Consider the following 14863-nt stretch of genomic DNA (forward strand, 5'->3'; position numbering starts at 1 on the left):
TTTAAAAAATTTCGAATTACAATATTTCGTCCAGTACGAGCCTATTTACATCATTGTTGTATATGTGCCTAACAAAATTCGAAAAATGCAATAAATCATTTATGTTATTTTGCAGATGCTGGTATGTATTTACTGTCAAGCATATACCACCAACATAGTCAGTACATATATACACCATATCCAAGTCTGGAAAATCGAAGAAGCCACAGAAGAAATTAAAGCAAAAGTGAAGCAAACTTGGATTTACATTACGGTGTACATGTGCACGACCACAGTTCTAGGTTTTACAGCTACGGTAACCTACATTGTACCAACGCCCAGAGACAAGGATCTTATTTTCCTTTTCAAAATAATAGAACTCTATTTTCCGCAATGGGAACATTTTATCGTGTGGTGTATAAAAGCTATGATTTTTGTGATGATCTACATGGCTATCAGTACGCCTGGATTTACGATTTTATATTACAATGGCCACCTCAACCTACAAAAACTTATGCTGAAACATTGCCTGCGAAATATTAACACCAAGTACGCGCACTTAGAGTACATAAGTTTGAGTAACGTGGAGTATCACCAGGAGATCGAAAATGAACTGATGTTTTGCGTGAAACGCCACGTCCAGTTCACTGAGTAAGATAATTATAAATTTTGAAGATAAAATGAACGAGTTTTTCAGAAACACATTGAGACCCTTGGCACTAACGCAAGTGTACGTATTGCCATTTCAAGTCATCGGTATTTGCGTAATGGCTAGCGTTATTCTAGTCTTTTTTGCGGTAATTCTTGTGTTAACGTTAAATTTCTAATTAAAATTGTAGTTTGAAGGTTCTTTGTCCGACCAGTATGTTCGCATAGCAGCTACAGCCGTCATGACGTCTGCTACGCTGCTAGGGTTTGCAATCGGTGGACAAGGAATTGAAGATTTGGTACGTTGTAAGCTAGTTGTGGTACTTTACCAAACCCGAATTTGCAGTCAGAGGAAATCTATGAAGTTCTGAACGAAGTCGAGTGGTATCACTGGAACTTAAAAAACAAAAAAAATTACTTATTTTTTCTGATGAATGCGAAGCGAAAGTTCAAGATTAAGTACTCTGAAAACATTTCGCTCAACTATCAGCTGGGATTAAAGGTACGATTTGGGGTTGCAGTGACGAAATAAATCTTTGATTTTAGGTTTTGAAAGCTATTTTTTCTGCTATGTCGGTCATATATAATTTACAGCAGAAGAAGGGTTCGTAAATAGGGAAGGTGTATGACAACATAGTCGAGATAAACAAATTTCTCTAGTATAGTTTTATTGTTAAAATGTTTGTTTCGTAAAGTGTTATGTACCTATCCCACATTTGTGTTAATTTCAATTCTCATTCATCTTTAATATCTGTATTTGGATCAAATATATATTTACGTTGAACGAGCGAATTAAAATTCCGGCGTAACTTCTCTTGACTCATCTAGCTGAATAATTTCCCAAAGGTGGACTCTATTTAAACAGCACGTGGTCCTTCTCGAAACCCTACGTCACCGCTTCTAGAATTCTCCGGAACCCCCATTTGCAACTTCCGTTTCCAGGCGTTTCTTTAGCGCTCCGTCGCTCAGTCGCATTGAGGATGATTCATCATTGGCGTAAAACCAGAGAGTTCTCGACGGCCAATAGGCGTCATACCGAGGCGGAGTTTCGGTTTATTTCGTAACAATATCATGTTGTTCACGCAATTTCATGCATCTCGTACTCGGTACCATGTCTTGTTTCTATTTACTGATCGATAAAAATTTTCTTTGTAAATCGAGTCCATAAAAACCGTAACATTGTCATATTATATTCGGGCAACAATTTCGTCATAACGACGTACACGTATAGTTGAATTTATTCATTAGATAGTCAAACTGAAATTTGGTTTCAATTAAAACAGCATTAAGGACAGACGTTGTTAACATAGTGGTGTCAGCAGTGGGATAAAATAAATTTTTTGTCTGACAAAGACAGTATGAATTCTAGTTTAATAATCAGAGGAAGAGTAAGAGGAAATATTCTTTTTATTGGCTGTTTGCTGTCATTAAAACCATCATATTCTTCTAATCAAACCAAAATGACAAATTTTTCTTTAAAACTTGCTCGTACACAACTCTGGGAAAAAGAATTAAACACATGGGACGAATTATATAAGTTTTCATTTCTCCATTTTCAGACGGTAAAGATTTCAACAAAAATATGAATCAGTTATGTTATGTTATATTTATACTAGGGTATATGACTTGCAAACGTGATTTCTGAAGTTAATACCTTTTAAACATACAACTCATATAATGCGTAGAAACGAAACAATTGGCGACATTTCTTTGCAAATGAAAAATTCTGATAATGAATTTAAAAATTATAACAAAAGTTGTAGTTAATCTCATAAATCGGGTGACTTTATAAAGATTGGTGCAAGAGATTAAAAAATACATCTAATAATGTTAACTTTGATAACGATCAAGAAGATTTTTGATTCAAATAATCTTAATCAAAGCAAATATTCAAAATTTTGTGATTATTGTAAACAAACGGGATGTTTATTTCAAAAGTGTAGAAAAGAAGAGTGAGTATAATAATCAACAGAAAAAATTAGCAAATCATGGGAAGTTCTGGCAAAGATCTTAAGTGTTCGTCGTATCAATGGATCACCTAAACGGCATCAAAAATTTTGATCAATTCTAAAGACCAAATCTCCCTACATTTGCAAACAAATGACAGTTCATTTACTCGAGTTCAAATATTCATACGCGATTACAAGAATCCCAGAATAAATCGAATCGCGAAGTTATCGATGTTCAGTTATCAAAAAATTCCTATATATATATATATATATATAATTTTTCCACATGAAAGTAAACAGGATATTATTTGTTTTAACTTCTTAATCGACATTGGTGCCTAAAATTACCTTAATTAAAACCCAGAAGCTTAAACAAACTAGTCTAAATAGTCCAGATGACACTGTGGTTTTGAACGGTTTTTGCATAAATTTACCTGTTGAAACTTTAGGCGTTAATTTAACATCTAGCATAAACAGTCATCAATTCGGCATTTATATTCATATTGTGCAAGAAGAGACTACTGACATGTCATTCGATGTATTAATTGGTAATGATTCTCTTCTGACCGAACCAAAGGCAAACATTGACGTTGATAATGTTAATGTAACCACTGAATACCTACCATTTCCAATAAATATAAATTGAAATTTGAATCCAAACGATGACTTATGTTCTTATTTACCTCCACGTTCAAAAACTCCACGTTGGTCGTGGTTTTACTTCCGAAATTCCTATCTGCTAAGGTGTCTTGCTTGTTAAAGCTATCTTAAAAGTAAATACTTTTACTGAGTTTATACGAATCGAATATATTAATTTGTATTTAGATGATATTCCTTCTGCAAATTATCTGCCACTTAACATCTCATGATAATAACAATGCATCAGCTTCAATTGATCATTTCAACCCAGAAGAAAAAGAATCCCTCGTATGCTTATGTCAATCTTATAGCAACGTGTCTCATTTACCTGGCGCTAGTTTAACTTACACCACGACTTTGTGTCATGAAATTAAGGCAATAGTTTGTACTCCAATATTTTCTAAAATTTATCGCTTTCCAAAGATTCATGAAGCAGAGGTTGATAGTCAAATGCAAAAAATGCTTCAACAAAAAATCATGAAACCATCAATACGTCCGTATAGTTCTTCACTTTGGGTAACTGAAAAGAAAAAAAATTTCTCTAGTAAACGTAAATAAATGGCGAATAGTTATTGATTATAGATAGATTTTCAACCTTTGTCACAAATAGAATTCATACTCCATCATTTAGATCATACTAAGCATTTTACCACCTTGGATCTAGCATTTGGTTTCAACCAAATTTTGGCACAGCTTCAGGACATTGAAAATACTGCTTTTTCAACACCAAATGTTCATTTTGATTACTTGCGAATGTCTTTCGATTTACCTGAATAAATTTACCTGCCACTTCTAGCACATTAATGAATGCAGTTCTGATTAGTTTACAAGGTACGGAATGTATGGATGATGCAATCGTTTATGTTTTATCATTACAAGAACATCAAATCAAATTAAAGAGTGTTTTCGATCGACTACGTTTAAATAACTTAAAGCTGCAACCAATAAATGCGAATTCCTACACAAGGAAATTTCTTATTATTATTAGGGTTATGTAATAACGGAAAATGAAGTCAAACTTAACCCTGATAAATTCGTGCCGAATAATACCTACCTTTAACATCACTTTTAATGAAAGACGTTGCTTTCATTTGAGGAACTGACCAGGAACTTTCTTTTACTTTTCCAGATCTTTTACTGTGACCACAGATACTTTGAATTTTGCTATAGGAGCAGTGCTATCTCAAGGTTGAACACAGAATTAAATGAAGAATATGATGCACTAATCCTTCCGGTCCTGTTCGTTAAACAAAGTGTTTTATATCCATCAATTATTGACCCGAAAAAAGTTCAAACACACCTTACATCGCTTAAAGTTTTACAATCTCCTGTTCCAATTGATGACTGTACATTTTTATATACATATGTTTCATTCTGCCAACTTTCAATCCTATTTGAATTTAAAATTTGTGATTCAAATTCCTCTGGTTCACGAAGAGAGTTTAAGATTTTACAAATTAACTCCTCTTGCTATTCCTACTGCAGAAAAAAACATATTTTTCTATTTTGATCAATAAAGCTTGTATTTATCAATGATTATTACCTAGATGATTGTGGTCATTTGGGGGATATTTCTGCATGTCTTAAACTGTTTGAATCTCACTGGATGTGTCCACAACCAAGCTTCTACTTAACTTCTCAACGTCCGATTTGTGAAGTTCACTTGCGTACAGAAAACCTTAATTTCATTCTATGAAGGAATGAAGGCTGAAGTCGAAATTTGCCATATGGTCAAACCAATGGCTGCATGTTCTTTCACCCATTAGTCCAGCCACGATTTTATGCGACCCAAGCAAGAATCGAATTGTTGATGTCAATTTTTAAGGAACTGCCATTTTCCGAATTTTCCGAATTTTATTCCCTCAGTCGACATTATCAACGAATTATCAAAGAACAACAACTTTTGAAAACCACCGATATGAAACCTCTATAGTTAAATAATCTGAATCTAGATGAGCTGTCATAGTTTGAAGAACTTCATGGCGAAATGAACAAATCATTCTTATGAACACATTATAATTTTTGGGGTTCTCTAATTGACGTTATTCTTCGTTTGTTGTTGTTGTTGTTGTTGTAGATACTCTCTCAACTGTACCGAGTCACTGCACATTGATAAATTTATTCCCAAAGGTTCAAATTCCTTCATCGAATACTGTTACAACAGTAAGAATTACATAAGTAATAGTGTAATTAGGTCTCGGCGAACCAAGACTATACACGATGACAACATCGCGTTACTACTCAAAGTTCTACAAAAATCATCATCCTTTGAGGTGTCAACTTTGAATACTCCTACAGAAACACCTACAGTATCAAATCTATGTATTAGAAACCTAGAAGATCTCTGAGTCTCGAGAGCCTCTCTTAATTCACTAGTGTATACTTTTCAATTTTTCTTTACTGATAATGTTTGAAATTGTTTTTATAATGTTGTCACTATCGTTCATTTTAAAGAAGCGAGAAGTAATATGTACTTCTCCCATATTTTTGTTAATGATAAATATGTATACTTAGATAAGTTATCATCTCGTTCACACATTTTTATGCCTCTCGTGCTCGGTCAAACTAACGGCCATCTAAATAGATTTTAACAAATTGGTACTATAAACTAGCTGTCTACTGTGAAGTGGCGAACAAATTTGTAACGGCTTTATATATTTAGGATACGAAGAATAAAGGCAATAGAAACTCACCAAGCGGTCAAAATGATATAGTAGGCCAATTTTCATGCAAAAGCTTCTACAGACAAAAAACTGAAGACATTTTTATTGAGCATCGTTTCATATACGGTTGAAGAGTTTGTACATAGCGAAATAAAATAACTATTTATGTTGTAGAGATAGATATTCTATTCTATTTTGATATTGTTACGTTTGACGGGCGAATAATTAATCGGGCGTAGGTAAAACTCAACGATTTATTTCTTTAACTGGTAACTATTGCAACGATTCTGTACAGAAACTATTCCGGCGCATTTCACTGGACGCTCTTAGCTGACTTCACTAGCTGAATGAATCCGTCCCCGACGGTCGCCTCTATTTAAACCCATACTTCTCAGACCGAGATCTTTCTCGAGTATCCATCGCGACTCCGTTTCGAGACTTCCGGTAACCGGCTCCAGGCTTGTCTTTATGCGAGCGCTGCTTGGGTGACGTCATCCACGATGCGTCATTATCACCGTAAAAGGAAGCTCGGGAACCCATGGGCGTCGTACCGGGGCGGCGTATGGGTTTATTTCGTTACATTGCCCCCTCCTTAGTTCTAATCGTCCCGATCAGAAACGTCAACGGCGCTGCTGTCGTATTTCATGAGGCGGCCAAAGTGAACAATTTTCATTTTCCTCTTCGGCCCTCGTCGAATCCTGTAGACGACATCGTTGATCCTCGTCACGATAGTATAGGGACCTTCCCAGTCTTATGACAACTTCGGGCAACAACCATTCCTTCTTCGGGGGTTATAAAGCCATACCAAATCTCCCGTCTGGAACCCTACTGAGTTGTTCCGAAGTTTGTAACGTGTCTTCATTCTACCAGTCGCCACTCTATCCTGGTAGTGTAGCATTTCGTAAACGCTCGGCAGCTTCTCTTGTAGGCCATCGTCATACTCTTTGACCTTCTTCATGTCCTAGTTCCTTTCTTCGGGCACTGGGAGGGGACCCGCTACTTCTCTTGCAGTTCTTCCAAAAGGCGAGCCGATGTTCTGTGGTTGCATCGGCCCTCTCGCCTTAGTCTTAGGACTTTTAACCGCCGCACAGGTCCTACACTTCTTGCACCAGCTCTCGACGTCTTGCCGGCAACGGACCCAGTAGAATCTCTCCCTAATTTTGGAAAGCTTCTTATTGATTCCAAAATGAGCACCAGAACTCTCATTATGCATCTCTCGAACCACTAACTGCATAGTGACATGCTTCCCATCCGGACTTTCCCAGGCTCGCTTAAGCAAACCGTTCTCAACACGCAAGGAGTCCCATTGAGCTCATAAGGCCTTGAGAGAAGGTGACTCACCTGATACGTCCGACCAGCCAGGTCGTTCCATCCCATCTTCTTTCCATTTAACGAGCGGCCCAATGTCCTTGTCTTCCTCCTGGTCTTTTCTACACCGAGCGGTAGTCCATTCATCATCTTCTACCACTGCTTTCTTCCTGCGGTTGAACCGTGCTTTCGGCTGCTCAACCTCTTCGCAGTGTTTGCAGTTCTGATAAGCGACCAATCTTGCAGGCTTCGCTTCAATACACCGCTGATTCAGCTTGAACTCTTCATTTCCAAGACGTAGGACTTCCGTCACTGGATCAATTGTCAATCCATGGCGGCTGATCAAATCCATTCCCAAAATGAAGTCATTTTCCATGTAAGCCACGAGAGCCCGATGTCTAATTCTCAGCTGACCAACACAGATTTCTACCTCTGCTTCGCCCATGATCGGCGTCGACACTCCAGTTATAGTTTTCAATCTTGTCGTTTCGGGTATACGTTCTACATCTTCAGCTCTCACGAGTCCTTTACGTACAATTGATACCTCAGCGCCAGTATCGATGGTGATTGCTGCTGGATTTTCATAAATCTGTCCCGGTACCGTTGAACCACTACCTCTGGTGAAACTTCTTATTTTTACTTCGCTGGCGGCCTTATTCTCACCAGTGAACCCATTCCCCAGAGTACTGGTTCCTTTTACATCTCGATGAGATCTCCGTTGTGTGCTTCTTCTTGGAGCTGGTAATCGAGTACGACAATCACGGTTGAGACGTCCCTGGCGCCCATTCCTATAGCATTTCATGCTTTGCTTACAAGATACATCATTCTTCAGTCTTCGAATAAGGCCATCTATTTGCGGCAGCACTTTTTCCAGCAGCTTCTCCATCTTCTTGTTTTCTTCTTTCTCTCGTTCTGCTACGCTGACTTTGTAGCACGTTCTTGAGGAGCCGTACACCACCTCCACTTCCAGTGCACGAATCAAGGCTTCAGATGATGTCTGATACGTTGATGGTTGTAAGACCTTCTTAAATTCAACGTCGCGAATGCCATCTACGAAGGTTTCTGTCGCAAGCCTCTCTTGAATAGTCGGTGGTGCTTCGGGGTATGCTAGACGTACCATTTTCTTGACATCTGATGCAAATTCTTGTAAAGATTCTCCAACTTTCTGTGTTCTTGTCTGTAGTCGGGAGGCAAAAACTCGTTTTAGATGTTTATCTCCAAATCGCAATTCTAGAGCAGGAGTTAAGGCACTATATTTGCTTATATCTTCGTCGCATAACGTTTGAAGTATCTCTAGCGGTGTACCTCGCAGAGCTTTCACCAAGGCTGTAGCTTTTTGTTCTTTTTCCCAAATCATCATCGGTGGGTGGTTGAATCGTTCTGGGGGCCGACGTCACATAACATGAACCAGTGGTTGCTGCATTTTTCATTATCTGCTCAAATTTCTTTATTTTACTCTCCATCCGATTTTCCATAGATTTCATTCGATCTTCCATTTTGTTCTCCATTCGATTCTCCACACATTCCACTGATTTTGCTAACTCACTCTTTAGTTGATGTTGGACTTCCTCTTTTACTTTTTGATCCATCAAGACCACATTTTCTCCAACAAGATTTTCCACAACCTTCAAATTTGTTTGTATGTTCTTCATTTGTTCTTTAATTCCTGTTATTTCATTTTGGTTTGCTTCTACTTTCTTTTGGAATTTTTCAGTTAGGCTGGTGATTATGTCATGTTTTTGCTTGTCTATTTTTTCGTCCACCTTTTCCATTCTTGCATCCATTTTTTCGTTCATCTCTTCTATTGTTGGATTCATTCTTTCATCTCTTGCGCTCATTTTTCCATCCATTTCTTTATTCCTGGCGACCATTTTCTCGTCCATTCTATCCATTCTTGCACCCATTTTTTCCTTCATTTCGTTCCCCATTTTTTCCATTCTTGCGCCCATTTGTGCGAGCATAGCGATAATCTTTTCCTCCATTTTGGCGACCTGAGCTCTAGTCTCGATAGACATAAATTCTTCAGAGTTCTTTTCCGATCCGGATGTCGTCGTAATAAAACCGGTTATTAATTTCAGATTTCATTTCCGACACCAGTGTTACGTTTGACGGGCGAATAATTAATCAGGCGTAGGTAAAACTCAACGATTTATTTCTTTAACTGGTATTTACACGACTAACTATTGCAACGATTCTGTACAGAAACTATTCCGGCGAATTTCACTAGACGCTCTCGGCTGACTTCACTAGCAGAATGAATCCGTCCCCGACGGTCGCCTCTATTTAAACCCATACTTCTCCGACCACGATCTTTCTCGAGTATCCATCGCGACTCCGCTTCGAGACTTCCGGTAACCGGCTCCAGACTTGTCTTTATGCGAGCGCTGCTTGGGTGACGTCATCCACGATGCGTCATTATCACCGTAAAAGAAAGCTCGGGAACTCATGGGCGTCGTACCGGGGCGGCGTATGGGTTTATTTCGTAACAATATTTTAGTTTATATGTGAATTGGATACATTTATTCTGGCTAATCTGTGTTAATGTCGTGTAACAAAATGGATGGAGAAAGTATATATTATTATTACTATTAGGTACTTATTTTGTTTTTATTTACTGGTCGATAATCATTTTCTTTGTAAACCGAGTACATAAAAACCGCATCGTTACATATTTTGTCAATTACAATTTCATTCTCATTCAGCGATCAAATTAATCACTCATATTAATTCCATATTTTAGAAAATTATGTTCTGTCAACAATTTCGTCATAACGACGTCCTGTGGAGTGGAATTTATTTATTAAATAGTCAAATTGGAATTTGGTTTTCATTAAAATAGCATTAAGGACAAAAGTTGTTAACAAAAGACACCTGTTGTTCCCATTCAATAAAAAAACGAGAATTTTAGTTTTATTTATAAGGAACTAAGTAAATACAAGGTTATGATAAAGTTATGCACAAAATTCATAAAAAGCACAGCATTTGCTTTTGAAAAAAAAAAAAAAAATGCAAAAACATGTCAAGCTTTTCATTTTACTCTCCATCTTTTGATATTTGTCAAAAAAATTTTACGTCAAATTTGTAAATGTTATGACGTCATCAATGATGTTTTTAAATAGAAAGGTATAATTTTGATTGCATTATTTAATAACGCTTACATGAAAATGTAGTTTAATGAACGGGTTACACAACAAAAAAATTGAGAAAATTAATAACAAACAAAATAAATTTGATTTTAATGATAAATATTAAATAAACAGAACAATACTTTTGAGTAAAATTTATGCTATAGAAATTGTCGAAACTGTTCCCCATTTAGTATCTGACACAAACCCAGACGATGGTAGACCTGATTGACGGAATATTCAATACTCTGGGGATTTATACGAGTCATTTCATGATGAATTCGTGCTTTCAAGTCCTCTAAATTATCGGGTCTGTTCATGTAAACATGACTGTTTAAATCTCCCCACAAAAAAAATCAAGAGGTGTCAGATCGTGAGACTTAGGTGACCATTCTATTAGTTATTAATTTTTCCAATTTTTTTTATGCAACTCCTACATCAAGCCTACATTTTCACATGTAGAAAAATAAGGTTTATTAAATAGTCCGATCAAAATTACAGGATATCATTTATAAAAATTATTGATGACGTCATAAGTTTTACAAATTAGTGGAGAGTAAAATGAACGGCTTGAAATGTTTTTGCATTTTCTTCAAAAAAAAAAAAAAAATGTTCCGCTTTTTATGAATTTTGTGCATTACTTTATCATAACCCTGTATATTTTCTGTTGTATTATTACTGTTACTAATATTTTTATTTGATGTATCAATCGTGCTTTCAGTTTTTTGATTTCTGTATTATTGCAAATTGTCCACCAAGTGGAATACCTGTTCTGTTGAACAATAAATTGTTCTAATTATTATTATTACGTCTTTTTTGGGGAATGCAGGTGAAATTTAATTTAATTCTTTCTGGAGATTCCAGTGAAAAGGGATGTATTTGCATACAGTCACATAGTTACACTATGTAGCGATGTTTGCCCTCTCCTTACATACATACATATTTTCTTGCAGCCGTCAACGTCTCATAACGCAGACGTCTTTTGTCACCTAACCGAGTGAAGAGTAATGGCAGCGTTCGAGTGCAGAACCGTGTACTCGCAGAAAGGACAGTGAGACACAGCTGAATTCCAGCAATGCATTACGCCGGACGGCACTAAATGACTAGTCGAATAAATTTATAGAGAACAGCGGCGGTCCGCGCGCCGCGCCTTGAGGTGCTCCCGATCCATTAGGCGACACAATGGGCGCCACTTAACACCTGCGCTATCAGAATCGATGTTTACCGGGACGAGACGTCGCATTCATTTTTTCATAATCATCCTTAATGCGTGCCGAAAAATAACCTCGCGCGATTATCATCGTTCGGGGGATAATAAAATGGTATTTTCCGCTTGTGTTGGCTGTAAAAATACAGATACACCAACCTCAACAAGTGTTCGAACGGAAACATAAGCCTCCACGTATAGCCAATAATTGGTCTTAATGGACTGGATGGAAGTGCGAAGATCTGCGAACATGTTTATGAATTAAATATGAGGAAGTATGCGTTAAGGACTCGAGCGTGGATTTTATTTCCTGCTCGCTTTATTCAAATTAGGAATGATTCTGTACAAATAGAACGCCGGGGCTTGAGACTTGGAAACGCAATTAATGTGAAATGTTAGTCGAATTGCAGTTATTTGAGTTTTTGATGCACTAATAATTTGTGAAGTTCAAGAAAGAGGAACGTCGGTGCCGAATCAAAGTAAAGATGTCGTTTAATTAATTGAAGGATGTTGACTGAAAATGGAAGTATGTAGTTAAAATTGATTTCAGTATTAAACACAAAATAAATGATGAGATTAATGACGAGAAAACTAAGAAACCGTTCTTAGAGGTATGTGGTATGTATTATATTTGCGAGTGAACTGAATGAATAAATCAGTCTGATCTTTTAAATTATGCATATGTATTTGTCTTCCCACAAGCGTGTGTGAAATTAGGCTTTACATACGTAACTTTCGTAGCAAAAGTCGGATTTCCTGTACAGCGTGCGTAATTCAGCGAAACTGTACGTTAAATAAATATTTTCCTTGCTCTACGCTACGTTTCCAGTTGTCATGATCTATCTGGTGTTTCCAGTTATGAAATGCCGGAAATATCAAAACTGTTTCAGGGCTTTTTCAACAAAAAGCATAATGTTGTTAATAACTCGAGAGGAACAATTTCTAAATTCTTGCAACTGCAAATTGATTCATAAAGTAATATCTGTCGTGTATACAGAGTGTCGCAGATAAAATTTCTCGGCTTTGTATCTAGAGAACCATGGCAGATAAATCCTAATTCGCTTTATATTATACTATTTTGTATAATATAATTTTAAAACAACCTTCGAGTTAAAGAATGTAAGTTCCAAGTCGAAGCTTAGTAGTCGCCAAACATTGAATAGAGTCGTATCCACTTGCCAAAAAAATTGGTCCAACGTTATTCAGACAGCACTTTATTCACCCCTGAAGTACAATCAAGCATATTCAGTTTCTTAGATAAATTATAAACAAAGCCAACCATATTCTTACTACAAGTATTCATTAAATTATGTGTTGTAAAGACACATGTCGAGAAAATTTGGAAGTGTAATCCTAAATGTCTTTTTAGAAATGATTTGAAGTTGAAGTGAAAATATTTGAGTTAAATGTAAATACATTCTTGTAAGGTATATTTTAAAGTAATTAGCACTTTCTTTGTAAATGATACGAAATTAACTTCAGTCTGTTAATTTGCCACTTGCTGAAGTTAAATCATAACTATTAAAATTTATTTTACAAGTACGAGAAGTTGTTTACGGCTGGGAATTAATTAACTGTGAAAGCAGAGAAAATTTATCAAGTATGTTTCGTTTCTAATTTCGTAGGCTGCTTTTTGGTTGGAGATGAAACATACCAGATTTATTCGCCTGATTGAAAAGTAGGCAGACAATGAAGGAAATATTTTTCAGATTCATCGCCGGAGGGATGGTTGAGGAGTGCTAGTCCACAGTTTTATGTATGTGCATATGTGTTCTTGGATATTTGACGTTGATCAGTAGGTAGATTTTTTCTATCGATTTCTATTCTCACAAAGGTTAGTAGATAGTTTCGTACACCTAATTTTACGGTACTTAGATTGTATTACCTCTGTAATTTAATTTTATTTATGGTTCTACAACACTCCTTGAAATAACGGACTAGAGATAAAGCGATTCGGACGTGTTACAGTCAAAGGAAGGTATTATTCCTTTTGAGGATACTCGGAATCGTATAGGAGCTCAACTTACAAATTATGATCCTGATACATGTATATGTAGGGTAAATGTGTACAAGAGTGCGCATATGTATAAGAGTACGCACTGATGATTTCTGCTTATTAGTGCCATCTGGGTAAGATGAAGTTATACCATTCAGAATTTAATGTTAAACCTGAGATAAAGGTGCAAAAGTGACCTGAATATAGTTTATAGTTTGGTCGTACTGACGATTTTATGTTCACACGTTGTGTGGATGTAATTTTTACCGCTCATAGTTTTAGTTTTTTGTAAGGTACGTACCACTTCTTTTATTTTACAGTAATAATTTTCATTAGTTGTAACTTTTAAAGTGTCGTTATACACTAACAGTTTTACACTTTCTATTCATCAAAAGCTTTTAACTTTGAAAACATTAGGTTATGTACAAATGTACAAGAGTGCGCAGCGAGGTATTGTATAAGCGTGCGCATTGCTTGCAATATGTAGTCTAATAGTCTTGGAGATACATATCATACGGTAATGAATTATTTAACTCTACTACTTTGTACTGCTTCTCAAGTTGTGGGGTGGTGGTTATGGTGATTTTTTTTTTATTTTTACTTCCTGAGCGTGTTGTAATCGAGTCCGTCGACAGACTCTCTATTTTTACGTTTTCTCGTCTTTTCAAGACCCCTAGAGTACGAAGAAATAGGTCTCCCGTTTTATGTGTAGTCTGTAGTCACTTATTCCCATTTATTTTCACCTTAGAAACAAATATTTTTTCATAAAATGTAATGCGTACTCATAAGCGTTCAAATGCGCACTCTTGTGCAATGAACTGTCTAACAGTGCGCATTTACACATCTTGACAAAAATTGAAATTACTCTTAAAATATAGTGGTGTTGGGGCGTACAATTAAATATATCTGATCTCTAAACATGTATATAACGAACCCATATCATAAAATTTGTCTATCCAAAAAAATTAAAAAGTTGTTGACAGTTTTACACTAAGTGCGTACTCTTGTACACATTTACCCTATGCTGAAATGCTCGTTGAGACCTTCCCAAAACTGTTTGCTAATTAGAGTGAACATCGGTCAAGATGACTAATCGAAGTTATGGAAGTGTCTACGAAGATCTGTCAATTTTACTTAATTGTTTCACACGAGTCTCTAAATTTTAAACGTGGAGAGATTAATTCTAATGGGCAAATCTGAAACTAATTTCTGATATTCGTGTATTGGATACATATGTGGACATTTATCCTTTTAACTTTTGATAGTTCGGGTGGTAGCTGATGAGGTGATGAGGGCCTAGAATTGATTACGCTAAAAAGTCGAGAAATTTAAGAGAAACAAATACAATA

At 36.4% G+C, this 14863-nt stretch overlaps 1 protein-coding gene across 1 annotated transcript; it reads left to right on the plus strand.

Moving 5' to 3' along the window:
* The first annotated feature begins 697 nt into the window (after positions 1–697).
* LOC135131912 (uncharacterized) lies at positions 698–1263 on the plus strand. The gene is made up of 4 exons (XM_064059779.1): positions 698–776; positions 819–926; positions 974–1129; positions 1174–1263. Exons 1-4 carry the CDS (start codon positions 747–749, stop codon positions 1237–1239), a joined length of 360 nt encoding a protein of 119 aa, XP_063915849.1. The 5' UTR covers positions 698–746; the 3' UTR covers positions 1240–1263.
* The last annotated feature ends 13600 nt before the right edge of the window (positions 1264–14863 follow it).

This window comes from Zophobas morio, unplaced genomic scaffold, assembly GCF_036711695.1.
Source record: "Zophobas morio isolate AGI-343-1 ecotype UQ-CSIRO unplaced genomic scaffold, CSIRO_AGI_Zmor_V1 ptg000021l, whole genome shotgun sequence".
In the NCBI taxonomy this organism is placed as follows: domain Eukaryota; kingdom Metazoa; phylum Arthropoda; class Insecta; order Coleoptera; family Tenebrionidae; genus Zophobas; species Zophobas morio.

Bases quoted from the DNA above. Each gene is read 5' to 3' on its own strand.
- LOC135131912 (XM_064059779.1), top strand. From the start codon at position 747: ATGGCTAGCGTTATTCTAGTCTTTTTTGCG. The intron at 927-973 runs GTACGTTGTAAG...CCGAATTTGCAG, and splicing joins GACAAGGAATTGAAGATTTG to TCAGAGGAAATCTATGAAGT. The intron at 1,130-1,173 runs GTACGATTTGGG...CTTTGATTTTAG, and splicing joins ACTATCAGCTGGGATTAAAG to GTTTTGAAAGCTATTTTTTC.